Source organism: Caenorhabditis remanei, chromosome III, assembly GCF_010183535.1.
Source record: "Caenorhabditis remanei strain PX506 chromosome III, whole genome shotgun sequence".
In the NCBI taxonomy this organism is placed as follows: Eukaryota; Metazoa; Nematoda; class Chromadorea; order Rhabditida; family Rhabditidae; genus Caenorhabditis; species Caenorhabditis remanei.
Window position 1 is genome coordinate 7,402,797 of NC_071330.1, and position 13,750 is coordinate 7,416,546.

The 13,750-nt window shown below is 37.9% G+C and overlaps 4 protein-coding genes across 4 annotated transcripts; 1 reads left to right on the forward strand and 3 right to left on the reverse strand.

Moving 5' to 3' along the window:
• Positions 1-81: 81 nt before the first annotated feature.
• On the reverse strand, positions 82-1,280 carry GCK72_009730 (uncharacterized protein; the record flags this gene model as incomplete). The annotated part of the gene is made up of 3 exons (XM_053727508.1): positions 82-243; positions 291-931; positions 1,076-1,280. 3 exons carry the CDS (start codon positions 1,278-1,280, stop codon positions 82-84), a joined length of 1,008 nt encoding a protein of 335 aa, XP_053587085.1.
• A 487-nt stretch (positions 1,281-1,767) lies between these two features.
• Positions 1,768-2,527, forward strand: GCK72_009731 (uncharacterized protein; the record flags this gene model as incomplete). Its single annotated transcript, XM_053727509.1, has 4 exons — positions 1,768-1,824; positions 1,874-2,020; positions 2,064-2,315; positions 2,363-2,527. The coding sequence occupies 4 exons, from the start codon at positions 1,768-1,770 to the stop codon at positions 2,525-2,527; spliced, it is 621 nt and encodes a 206-aa protein (XP_053587086.1).
• A 1,937-nt stretch (positions 2,528-4,464) lies between these two features.
• On the reverse strand, positions 4,465-5,489 carry GCK72_009732 (uncharacterized protein; the record flags this gene model as incomplete). The annotated part of the gene is made up of 5 exons (XM_003113334.2): positions 4,465-4,582; positions 4,632-4,747; positions 4,796-4,938; positions 4,991-5,411; positions 5,454-5,489. 5 exons carry the CDS (start codon positions 5,487-5,489, stop codon positions 4,465-4,467), a joined length of 834 nt encoding a protein of 277 aa, XP_003113382.2.
• A 196-nt stretch (positions 5,490-5,685) lies between these two features.
• Positions 5,686-11,187, reverse strand: GCK72_009733 (uncharacterized protein; the record flags this gene model as incomplete). The annotated part of the gene is made up of 10 exons (XM_053727510.1): positions 5,686-5,836; positions 5,891-6,089; positions 6,152-6,359; positions 6,408-6,866; positions 6,916-7,391; positions 7,435-7,528; positions 8,334-8,393; positions 8,440-8,499; positions 9,804-9,890; positions 11,167-11,187. The coding sequence occupies 10 exons, from the start codon at positions 11,185-11,187 to the stop codon at positions 5,686-5,688; spliced, it is 1,815 nt and encodes a 604-aa protein (XP_053587087.1).
• Between the last annotated feature and the right edge of the window lie 2,563 nt (positions 11,188-13,750).

A 13,750-nucleotide genomic window follows, 5' to 3' on the forward strand; every position in this document is an offset into this window, starting at 1 on the left:
CTATCACATATTTATCTCAAAATCAATCAAATGAGGGGTTTTCACAATAGTGTCGAGCCGTACAGAATTTGGATAGTATAATCACAGGAAATGAGCTGCAACAATTGAAAACACAGAAGATAAAATTATTGTAGATCCGGAACTTCTCGGCTGTGAAGAGTCAGTTTTTCCGCATTCCAATGTCTTAACGTTGACCGATGATTTCATGGTGGTGCTAGCAGGCGAGTTCTTGTTGAAGTGTTCCTGTGATTAGCATGGTTAAGTTACTTTCAAAAACTTCAACTACTTACCGACAAAATTTTTGAAATTGTTTCAAAATCTGGTGTGGTTTGTGGCTTTCCACGAGAATCTAGAAATTGACATTGCAGTGTTTGGATTTTACCATTGAACAATAGAGCAGCCGATGATAGATTGCCAGACTTTGCTAATAGAACATCATTTGATTCTGTGCTGTTTTTAATTTCTGTCAATGACTTCCTCTGAGTTGTAATTTCTTTACGAACTTCAGGTGGCGACCCAACGGATTTCGGCTTGTCGGGAAGAACAATTTTTTTTGGAATTTTGATCTTCAATTTTTCGTTGTTGCATCCTTCTGGCATCATCAGACCAAATAGCTTCGCGATTCCTGACGTGTTTTGTTTTTCGTTTCGCAAGTAACCGAGGAGACCAGGTTGTTTCATTGTTTCAAACTGTGAGAAAATTGTATCGAGGAAATTGTCTTCGCCAATATCGCAAAATCTGTGCAGATTGTTCTGATAGCAGTTTGCAATACACGTTGTAGAATTGCAAAGTTTCTCCATATTGAACAACTGGTCGGCAGTGTTTCTTGAAGCGTTTTCGATTACATCTGCTTGCACAGCACACTCTGTTTCACATTCCTGCTGCAGGTCACCAGCACTTTCTTGAATACAGCTGATCTGACTTGATACTTCTGGAAGAAGAAGAGTTGTGTCAACACATGTACACTCGTTTTATTTCAAACCATGAAACAAATCATAAGTTCTAGCAAGATTCAAGCCATCCACACTCATGTGTTTTTATCAAAATGATACTGACTAATGAGAAAGAAACATACTTTCCAAGTTGTCCAAACAGATGAACTGAAAAGCGTTGGAGATCGCTCCGACGAAAGTACTATCACAACCTGCGGAAGTCGCACATTTCGATGCTTCTGTCAAGTTCTGGCACATCGCTTTCATGGTGTCTGGTTTCTTCGCAACGTCCAGCATCATACCAACATTATCCATAGCGGGCATACATTTCCGAAGACAATGGGGCATATCAAATGTAGAGAAAAACTGTGTGAGATTTATTGAACTGGTTCCCTGGAATGAACCTCCCGCCAAAATTAGAATAACATTCATTCGAATACTTACCAAGAATCTTAGTGACAATGTTAGCAGAATCATTAGCAACGTCATGAAGTGAAGTTGATTGAGCGGTAATCAATGCTATTAGTAGAAAAAAGAGACAGGGTCGCATCACTGAAATTAGACAAACATAATGTATACTGATTGGAAAAAAGAAATGCATTTCAATAGGAAAACAAGTACACTAAATAGACTAATGATCGAATTCGAGAAACGTATCTCAGTTTAAAGTTTGAGTTGACTAATGAGTTTAATGCGAAGATTGCAATTTTCATATTCGCGGCTTGAAATTGTTTTCGTGGTAGGACCAACGGTGCCACGTTAAACGAATGCTACAGTAACTGTTAATATTTACGGCGGACGAGATTCCCTAAAGTGAAAGTTTGGAGAGACAGTCATGAGTTCAATTCCTCGTTCTTCTCTAAAAAAACACTCTGGAATTCATGACGATCGAGTAATTAAAATCTTAACTTTGTTTTTCGAGTATATTAATATAGTTTCAGAGAGTCAGCTTTGCATCACCACTATCTTCCGATAAAGGAGTCGCACCATTGCCAAAGAAACGATTTCAAATTACGAAAAGTTCCAAAGTTAGCCATGCTAGTGTTAAAAAATCAAAACAATCAGAAGAACTGGTCGATATAAATTCGGTAACTAAATTTAACATACAAGCGTTATTTTTTTCTCTATTAGCTTGCCAATCAACAAAGCGAAGTACTCGAGGAAATTTGCGAAATAGAGAACAAGTTTACGAAGCATTCTGCTCTTACTCGGGATATGACTATCGAATTAACAAATTTCATCGAAATAATTGCGAACTTCTCATCGGACTCCACAAAGGTGGAGGCACGGCTCGAAGAACAGTTTATGAAACTCGGATCGGTTGAGGCGAGCATCAAAGATTTGGTAGTTCAGGCTCAGTCGGTATGCACAAAGTTTGAAACAGTGGGTGAATGTGTTAATAAATACTCTAGTACTTTTGCCTGTTTCAGCGAATGACTGCACGGTCTCATTACTCTACTGGACTACTGGAGCTTCAAAAACTGTTTGGTTCAGTCAATTGTAAGCAAATCGAAACCATGGCTGAGACACTTGTGGATTACGATACAATTCTAGCAATGGTTGACCAACTCGAAGGTTTCGTTGGGGATTTCTGAATCTCGATAATATCTCTCTCTCATCTTGTTATATAAGAGCTCATGTAATATATAGAAATCATTCGACAGGTACTTCCATAAAAAGTAATAAGCATTTTAGTTTTATATGTTTTTTCTGAGTTATCAGATCAGATCATATAGTTCGAGAAGTCACACGTTCCAGTTCCAGTCGATTAGCCCTGTAATTTGTCGCAGGAGACTATATTTTTCAAAGGCCGGAAAGTTCCTAAAAAAAATTTCGTGATAGTGAGGAGAATTGCTATCAACCTGTATGCTGAGTGAGTTGCTAGTTTTGCTAGTGATTGTGGTTTCGTTGGATTTGGATAATAACAAACTCTGAAAATGAATTCGTGCCATAGCCAAGAATAGATATGACTTACTTCATCACTGAATTTTGTTCATGATCCGTTGGATGATCGAGCACTACAGACCCACCCGTAGAATCAATGTCAAAATTAATCGCAAAGTTGGTTTCATTTGGATCACCATGATTTTTCAAAATTCGAGCAGGATGGTCGTAGCGAAAGAAACGTCGTCTTTTAATATTGAGATGGCACATTAGAAACTTTTTTTGCGGAGAATAAATGGGAATCATGCTGGGACTGAAATTAAACATGCTCGGATTCAAATCAAACTAACTAGGGAATGTTGTGAGTGGGGTATGGAGTTATGGCAAGTGACCTATATCATTGGAAAGCTGAGAACACGTTGTTTATTTATCTGTTTTTCGTTTTTGCTGTGGACCCTCACAGTTCGAGAAATTTAGGTCTGAAAATTTGAGGATATTTTCCCCGTGAACTCGCGGTCACAGTTGATTTTCTGAGATTTTCGACAGAATCAGTTCACGCGAAGTTTCAAAATATAATTAAAGTGAAAACCTTCAAAAATCATCGGTTGAATGGTTCAGTGGTAGAGTTCGGGAATAGTAATCAGAGGGTCTGGGGTTCGATTCCTTCTGCTAAAATTGTTTTTTTTTTGTTTTTCTGTAGATCCGATAACTGGCTCGCGGAGCTGTGTCACTTTTTTCTGTGTTTTCGTGGTTCTCCTGTCTTTGGAGTATCTGGTTCAGGTCTTTCTCAAAATTGTATTTTTTTTTTAATTTTTTCGAGATTTCCTATGATCATCTATCGGAAAAAATTCTCGAAATTTTCAAAAAAAATTTTGGTTAAAAATGTAAATTCTACTTTCGTGAGATTGCTCCTGTGTGTGAAAAAGTGACACAGCTCCGCGAGCCAGTTATCGGATCTACAGAAAAACAAAAAAAAACAATTTTAGCAGAAGGAATCGAACCCCAGACCCTCTGATTACTATTCCCGAACTCTACCACTGAACCATTCAACCGATGATTTTTGAAGGTTTTCACTTTAATTATATTTTGAAACTTCACGTGAACTGATTCTGTCGAAAATCTCAGAAAATCAACTGTGACCGCGAGTTCACGGGGAAAATATCCTCAAATTTTCAGACCTAAATTTCTCGAACTGTGAGGGTCCGCAGCAAAAACGAAAAACAGATAAATGAATAACGTGTTCTCAGCTTTCCAACGATATAGGTCACTTGCCATAACTCCATACCCCACTCACAACATTCCCTAGTAAGATTTTACCCGTGGAGTAATGTTAAGATTTTGGTGAAACAATGAAATGTCAACCCATTATCGAATCTCCACAAGTATAGACTTCCATGGAAACCAAATATCATTAGGCGGCTGAAAACTGGATATTGTCTGACACAGCCGAGCTGCAAGTATTCTCACAGCATAACTCTGACATAAAGATGTTTCAGTCTCCAGTAAATTGTTTTCAACTGCTCAATGTCGGTCACTGAGAAACTCATCCACACACTCCCGTTTTTTGACTTCAGTTTGGAGATAGAAGTAACAGTAAGAGGTTCACCAGAACTAAAAGAGACCATGTATTTTAAAGAGATTTCTAACATTACTTAATGTCCGAGTTATTGATATTTCCCACTGAGAATGAATAATCTTTTCGATTGATGAGTCCTATTATGTTCGTTGCGAAAACTGGTTCACTCTGAGGGTTTTCTGGATCAATTCTGAAAAAAAAGATTTAAAAAAAGAAAAATACAGCACTGCATTTCTTACTCTGAAAGTAAAACTGATATTTCTTCATCATCCATATTCAGAAGAAACAAACTTATCAACGATTTTCCATCAGGACCTGGAGGTCTTTTAGCCAGAAATTTATTGAAGTCCTCCATCTGAAAACATAAATATTGAGAAGACTTTTAGTGTCTGCTAATGTTCACTAATTGGCTCAGGTCTTCATCCTGATGTTCCAAACTATTCAATGGGTCTGCTGCAATACTGAGTGACATCCGCTCGTTTATTCCATCTACAGAAGCTCTGGCTCCGCACAATAAAATTCTTCCTCTATCCAGAAAACTTAGATCTAAAATGTGTTTATGTACTTTGGTAGTGATAACGAATATATCAGTACTAACTGATTAATGGAGGGCTAGTCATACGGCTCACTGTTTTTCTTCTAATTGCGACTAATTGAGCCGTTTCTCTACTGTGCTCAAGAAGTATTACGATTTGTATAAATTGATAATATTCGGCATTGTAACAGATCATGACTACCAAGTTGTTGCAAAGTGTATAAAATTCCTGAACTTGTGCCAAGATAAGCGGATCGAAGTCGTCATCGAGGCCAAAAGTTTTCGAGATTCCAGATTTCATGTTGTATTTACAAATTGTCTTTTCAGTAGCGGTTGTTATGACCTCCGGAGCTTCATTCGGTGTTTCAACGATACTTATTTCGACGCGTACTCGAAGTCCATATATTATGGTACCATCACGATTCACAGCAAGGTGCTGAGCACCATCCAGACCATGAGGGGTTGATTGAACAAAATATGATTGCTGGAAAGAAAATTGTCGTTAATTGGGACAGAATAAACTGACTCTATTTTTAGATGAAACTGCGGCACTAAGATTCATTGTAGTGAGTTTGCAAGTAGAAAATGACTGGAAAATATATTTAAACTGTTCAAGAAAAATGACGTGAAGAATAAAATGTGAGACGAATTTTGTGACAAAAATAACTAATTATAACTGATTGAATCAGAAACAACCCGTGTTAGGAAAAGATTTACAAAGAACAACAAAATGACATTATAACACAATCGTTTATGAGTTAGTCTCCCTCGAAAGCATGACGAAGAAGATCGATGAAACGAGTTCGGTCTTCTGATTTGAGCCGTATAATGTCCGGGTTGAAAGAGTCATCAATTATACGAATAGAAGAATTAGTTTTCTTTACTCTTTCGAATGCACGGCCAATACACCTGGAAATATTTGAGATTGTATACAAATTGTATAGCAGATAACAAAAATTTTACGTTTTAAGGAGAGAATCTTCATAAATTGTGGCAATTGGCATGACTCCAGTGACGACCAGCCATCCAGCACTTTCTCCAGTCAAAGGGAACATTGCAATGAGGGGCTTTGATGTTCTTCCTTTCCTCATAGAAGCAAATGCTCGCAGCATGAATCCTGTCGTATTGTAGAGGAAATGTCGAGAGTCGATCATATCTTCATCTGTAAAATCGCAATTCAAGCGGTCATTTTCAAGCTAATTTTTACTGTGGACTAAAACTCACCGATTGAAGTAGTACATGAGAAAAGGTAATATGGTCCATTTGCGATAATTTCAGACATATTGATAGCTGCAGAAACTGATTTCCAAGATACTTGAAGAGTTCGTTGGCAATTAGATGAAATCGTGTGAGTTAGATTCGTACGCTCTTGTCGTTCACCGGTTATAGATGATCGCAATATAGCTTGTCCAGCTCGGTAACGATCCATCAACTGGAAAACAATTTATATATTCAATTGAGATAGCCAGACGCATTCTACCGTTTCACTTCGTGGCATTTCTAGCCTTACAGTGACAGCTCTGGCAACATCACATGCGCTCAGCTTTCCAGAGTATCCGAGAGTGGCAAAAAAAGTTGCGAATGCTGAATCCATCTCTTTTTCTAAGAGATCTACCACATGAATCCGTTGTTCTGTTGACAGCGACTCGAATTTTTGTGTGGTTTCATGCAAAGTAACTCCGAGCTGGGTCAGCAAGTGTCGGATATTAGTGTCGCCTTTTTGAGTCCAGTTTTTCGTTTTAATTGAAAAATACTCGTTGTGCCACATTGAATTGTATAGATCCCAGTGTGAATATATAGCCAGCGGAAGCTCACGACCAAAAGTGATATGCAACAAATCATCGACTTTTCCCTGATTTATAATATTTTTGGGCAGAAATCTGTGAACAAAGGGACGCATTCGATCTACGCAAATTTGCGTGTACCTTTCGATGGAAATCTGAAAAAAGATGAAACGAGGTGGTTACAAGATGAATTCTGAAGCTCACCAGTTTGTCAACCATGGCACTATTCAGCCCAACAGCGGTATACCACATAATTTCCGCCGAAACCCTGTTCATTTCAGCTGCTAACTCCAGAAGTGTAACACAACTGGGTGTGCTGAACCACGTCGACTCATAATATTTCCAGAGAGTCCGTTGCCTTTGTCGTTCCCATGCCTGCATTTCTTCTCTTTTGATTGCTTTTCGACGAATATTCTCCATTTGTTGTTCATATGAACCACGATTTTCCTCGTTATCTTCATCATCATCTGAATCTTCTTGAATAACTTTCTCTACGTCCGGTAGTTGCAGCTCGCTCATTTCACTGTTGTTGACAAGTAAATGAACCTTTTCATTCGCGTACACATTCTCAATGTGGAAGGGACGATGAGAATCGAGGACATAAGCAGTTGAATCTGGAGAAATTTGAAGGCGAGACAAGGAACGAGTAGCTCCACAGTTGATGAGAATGTAGTTGCATCCTGAAAAAATAATATTTTATTTGAACCGAAGGTTTGAACTTACTCAACTCTCGTTTCGTTTCGAAGATCTTTTCCACCTCACTCCATTTTTCAACTGTCAGAATTGTGAACGGAATGTCGTCACATTTTAACAAGTGCTGAAAATCATTCTTCAATAATGTAGGAATAATAAACTTCAAAACATGCAGAAAACTATTTTGACTTTCCCCCTCTTTTCTCTTTTTTCTATTTGTAAACGCGCTCTTCGGGACTTGTTTTCTCTGCGTTCTCTATTATTCCTCGGGCAATTCTGAAGACTATCTCACATGTTCAGTATTATGCGATGAATTTTTAGAAAGAGCAAACATGAGAATTCTTTCTGGGCAAAAATCGCTATGCGTTTTTCTAGATCTTGTTGCTACTACGGTCTGTGTGGCTTTGTTCTTGGTAAGTATAATCATACTATTATTCTAAAATTTTTATAATCAATTTCAGGATAATTCAAGTAGCGAAAAACAGTATATATTGCTTTCTCTCATAATCTTTGCGACTGATGCTGCCAGTTTTGGAGTCTTATTCTACAATATATACACTGATTTGCGGGCTACTGTGCAACAGAATATCGGACCCCGAGCTTTATGGAATTTTTTGTATCCCTTCAACACAGTGTATACCGGTCAGTTTGGTATGTATTATGATGAAAACCCTTCGAAATGTTGTCTATAATAATATTTTACAGTTTGCATTGCCTGCAAAACGGTGTTTGATTGTTTGATAGCAGTCCGATTGGCGTTTGGTGTTCCAGTACCGTACATAGTATTTTTCATTCCATTTTGGATCTTTTGCGGAATAATTTTCATCGATCTCACCAGGCGGCTTTACTCTATACAGAAGAAAGTAAACAGTCATTAATTTCGGTCCGTTTCGAATGAAGTTTTAAATTATTGTTCCGTCTACACTTACAGTCAAGATCATCGTGGTACATAACGCGTCTGAATCAACGGAAACGATCAACACCAAACTCTGAAAAATATTCAAGAACAACTTTTAGTTTAAGAATTGAACTCACCTTGTCATCTTTCTTGATTTTATTGTAGAAATCTTGTCTGAAGTTGTCTTCGAGGATCATCTGAAAGTAGGGAATTTAATATTTCGAAAAAATATCCAGAAGAAATGTATGATACTGGAAAATGAAATGAGGGTGCTATACCAGTTGGAAGGGGTCACTTTTTTTGTGAGGCTGAAGGCGTGTGAGAGACACTTTTTTGTTACTTAACCTTTTTCTTAGGCTTAGGTTTCTTAGAAATTCGGAAAAAAAATTGACAAAAACGATTAATTTGTCAATTTTTGTCGTTTTTTTCAATTTTTTCCGAGTTTCTAAGAAACCTAAGCCTAAGAGAATGGTGAAAAGTGGTCCCTCACAAGAATCACACTCATTGTGTAAGCTTTGTCCTTCTTTCAGCACACTGATTCGGAATACCCCAAAAACAGTTTTTGAGTGGCCCCCCCCAAAAAAAAAATTTTTTTTGGAAATTTTCGGGAAAAAAAAATTTTTTTCGATGGAAAATTTTTTGTGTCCTAACAACTTAAAAACATCATAAAAATAATCAGCTATCATTTTTATGTCGAAAAAAGTGAAAAAATCGCGAAAAAAAGTGACCCCTTCCAACTGGTATAGCACCGAAATGAGAAATTGTAAAGTTAACACTTCAACTTTTCAAAACAGTTCCTTCGCGCGCACTCTTGCTGTGGAGCGCGATTGCACAACATTCCTTTTGGTGAAATTTAAGCAGTGGTTTGATGGAAATTGCATAAAAAAGAAATTCGTAAGAAGAAAAAGGGAAAAAAGACATTCTATCCTTAGAATGTGAACATTCGGTGAGTTACTCATATTTTTTCCAGAAGATTCAATGCGAAAATCTCCCAAGCGAGATAACGATTTGCTCACGTAATTTCCGGGGAGTTAGCCGATGAAAACGGGAGTTAGCCGCCCGATTCGGGGTCGGTCCCAAAAGCTTTTGGGACCGACCCCGAATCGGGCGGCTAACTCCCGTTTTCATCGGCTAACTCCCGTTTTCCGCGGCTAACTGCCGGCAGCCAGGCGCCCACGCCTCCCCCACTTTTTGCCATAAGCGCCCCGTAAGTGCCCCGAATAGACCCCAAATGTGTATTCATTTTTCGCCAACACGGGTACATTTATTGATTAAAATGGTTAAAAATACGAAAAGGGTGGAACAATAAAGTTTAGAAGATATGAAAGTGAGCTAACAATTAATAATGACATAACAATTAGAACAGAGATGACATGTTTGAGGGTGGGATCGGAAGAGAGTGCTGATAATCATCTTCTCCATCATTTCTGTGACGTTTCGGCGCGGGCTGAAAAATTATAATATTTCTAGGTCAGTAGTATTGAAACGTACAAATTCTGACTTGAAGTTCGAAGTGAAGTTGAGTCTTCAGGAACCGATCAGGTTGCAGCTTGAACATCAGAGGGAATCCATCATCTTGCTCCGATTCCTAAAACAATTTTTGTTATTTAAAAGACTAGATTTCAATTACTTATTCGAAAACTCGATCAGGAGAAGCTCCTTGGGACGTTCATTCTTCTATCTGAAAAACGAAACCACGTTGGAACATGGATCATATCAAAAATCGTTTACAAAATCTGTTAAAAACATGTAAAAATCATAAAAGTAGAATAAATATTTGCAATAATGTTTGAAAAACGGGTCAGCACTTTCCTTTGCGCACCCCGTTTAGGTCCCGACTACGCCCCGTCTGCACGCCACATAGGTGCCGACTAGTTCCCTCCAAAAACCCCGGATCCGCGCCGACTGAGCCCCGAAGGCGGCATCCACTGTTCGCTCGTTGCCTAAACGCCATGTATGCCCCGAACAGCTGCCGATATGGCTAACTCCCATTCTTTGCGGCTAACTCCCGTTTCACACGGCTAACTCCCGTTTGACATGGCTATCTCCCATTTCACGTGGCAAACTCCCAGATAGCTACCAAATAGGTCCCAACCTCGCGCCCAAAATTCTGTGAGTGGAATACTGTAGCAACACATCGAAATTACTATCCCATAAGAAAGACAATTTGGGATGCAGAACTGGATTGTAGGAGTCTATCTCTAGGAAATAAAACATATATTTTCTAATGTGCTCAACGCAGCCATAAAAATACTATAGTGGAGTCAAACAAAATGCTGAAATTGAAAGGTTCCTATAAAAGTTCGTGTTGTTTTTAAAATTCAGATTCTTCCTCTTACAAGTAGAGATGTGCCCGTGGTTCTAGAAGTATCGTGAATCCAGATAGAACGTGGAAAGCGAATACCGATATTAGTGCATTCTCCTGGAAACAAAGTTTAATTGAGACTCTGGAAAGTAAAACTCGTTTGACAGAACCGAGAGTACCTTAATCTTACAACACAACTTCTAAATCGGTTACTATAGAAACCATCAAATTTTTCTCTGAAAGTCTGAAAATTTAAAAAAAAATAAAATGTGTAAGATTTGAGTTGTCGCCATACAGACAGCCACATTATCCCTCTCAAAATTAAAATACAACAGTTCGGAGTTAACTGCAAATAATTCACGAAATAACAATAAATCAGGACTCGCGGGTCGTCAAATTCATAATAACAGATACAAAAGAAACACACAACCGCATACTTACTGTAGAATAGAAAAGAAGGCGGGCGACATCGAAATGACTCGACTCGTCCTTGGTTTCGCGCTTTTCAAGAATCGGTTGTGAAAATTGTCCCGTCAAAAGTTGTACTCATTTCCGTTACCTTTACTGTCGCAGCTTCCATTGGAAAAAGGAAATTAAGAAATTCAGAAAAGAAATTATATAATTGATTGACCATAGAAGTATCTCACTATTTCTAAGTTTTCTATATTTTTGTTCTTTTTTTGTTTTTATAATTCGATTTCAGTCATCTTTCAAAACTTTCCATTAACCTTCTTGTGAAGCTTTTATGAAAGTATGTCGTATCATTGTTCCATCCGCTCTTCATTTCTTTCAGAAAATGAAAGCTGAAACGATCATCTTATCACAATTCGATACTTCATTTGGTTTAAGTATTGCCTTTTTAAGATGACAAACACCATGTTTATAGATATATCTGGCAAATATTATTTCAAATCTGGCTACTCACGAAAACAATTACTATCTTTGTTGTACTTTTCAAGCGATTGAAAGTTGAAAATTGAATTATGACTGTCAGTTCACAACAGACACCAAGTGAATCTCTTGTTTGAAATTGTTTTTCAATTATCTCAGATGTTCCAGATCGAACAAGAGTCCAGCTAAAAAAAAACTAAAATTGCTGATCTTTTCACAGCTATGTTCTCTTGAAAATATTGATTTCTCATTTTTTGGTTGTTCCAACCAAGCTCAGATTATATTAGTTATTCGAAAAATAAGTTTCTACAGTATCCCTTCCCAATGATTGAGGTCATTCTTTCTGTACCAATCATCTAGAAGTTTTCGGTCCGTTCCGAATAAAAAACTGTTCCCTTTTTTCCCGTATTTCAATCTAATAAATGACTTCTTCACCCTCGTCAGGCGCACTTCATCTAACTAACAAATCGTCATCATGTTCATTTCGATGTCGTCGGGCATTGCTTTTTTGTCTATATAACACCTTCAAGAAGAAGCCAGACGGCCTTTCTAATGTGGTCGTCGAATGTATGTGTCGAAAATCCGTATAATTAGTGTTTCTTCTCTCAAGGTATTGTGGCCCCAGAGGCGGGAAGAAGGCGTAAGTTTGTCCGTAATTTGCCGAAAAAATATGACCGGATTGATGGTTGTGTAGAAGAGCGGGAAGAACAAGAAGAGGATGGCTGCAAGTTTGCGGTGCGCTATTTACCGTAACGAAACGACGATGAAAAAGAAGACGAAAAAGAAGAAGAAGGTAGAATGATATAGGACGATGAATTCTCTACCGTAACATTACCGTATCAGGAGGTATCTCACTCCCATTTCTCCTATAGTTGTCATTCTCTATCAATTCTATATTCTAGTATTCTGATGAGAACTAGATTCTTCTAGAACCTTTACCAGAACTTCTGTTTCTTTTTCTGCAAATCAGATATTATCAACTTATAAATTTGATGAATAATACTTCCAGCTATAGAGGACAAGTTTTAGCCAAAATCTGAGTTAACGTGTCACTTGTTCTCCATTTGTTGATTTTTCTTAAATTCTACATGAATTCTTGTTGTTCGTCATATTTTATCAGGTCTTATGACTTGACTCAAGTGAGTTTCCATTAGACTTTCAATGCAAATAAGAATCCCCCAAGAGCCGAAAGTATCCATATTTGGTCATTTGAGATAGTTGACCTCCATTACATCAGTTAGATAATTTTACAGTGACCAATTGCCAACTAACTATAACGTCTCTAAATGTACATTTTTTATTCAAGATACTGAAATAAAAACGCTACCCGCATTCTACTCAGTTTTTTCTCCACCCACCTAAATTCGATCATTTCCGTCAAACTGGCTGATCAACAGTGATTCAAAATGCCTCTTTGCCTCACCGTCACGCATCATAAATGCACCGTGCGCGTTGACGTCGTCGTCGTTGTCTTCAGAAGTCCTCTTCTTTTTCTTTCTCCTTCTTCGTCATACACAGTTTCAACACCTCTTTTGTGATGATTCTATCGTATGAACAGACGCAGACGGCGTGACGCCAAAACGATACGGTAGGAATAGGGGAAAAAAAGAAGAAAAAAGGTAATTGAAATACGCTTGTTTGAGGAATCAAATATATACAGAAGGGGAGGTCGATGACTTGTACCGCTGATATTGCGGACCGACTCAACCGACGCGAGTTTATGTGATACCGTAACCCAAAAAGAAGAAGAAGAAGACCGGAATACAACTGGTATTCCATTTCTTTTGTTGTGTCATTTCACATTTCTATTTCTTCTTTCAAATCAAAAGAGGCTCAAAAAAGAGGAAAATACGTTTCTTTGATATCAAATGATAATATAAATCTTTTTTCTCACTTCAGCCACTCAGCTAATCGACGAAAAAATAGAAAACTTCTCGGATGCTCTTATCATTTCGAGACTTTTCGGTTCCCGTTCTTCTTCAATTCAACCGTTAGCTAACCATTCTCATCCAATTCAAAAACCGTTTAGAAATGATTTTTATGATATTTTTTCATAGGCTCGTTTATTTTTTAATATACATTTGTATGTCGCGAATAGAAGAATACCAAATGATCCTGACATGTATACCCATTTAGAAGCTTTCTCTGGTACTCTCATCTAGGGAAACAACTAGATATAATCTTATAGTGTGAATGGTGAATTTAAAGTATCCCTAGACTCGGCTGCCAATACCTATTGAGTTTATCTCACT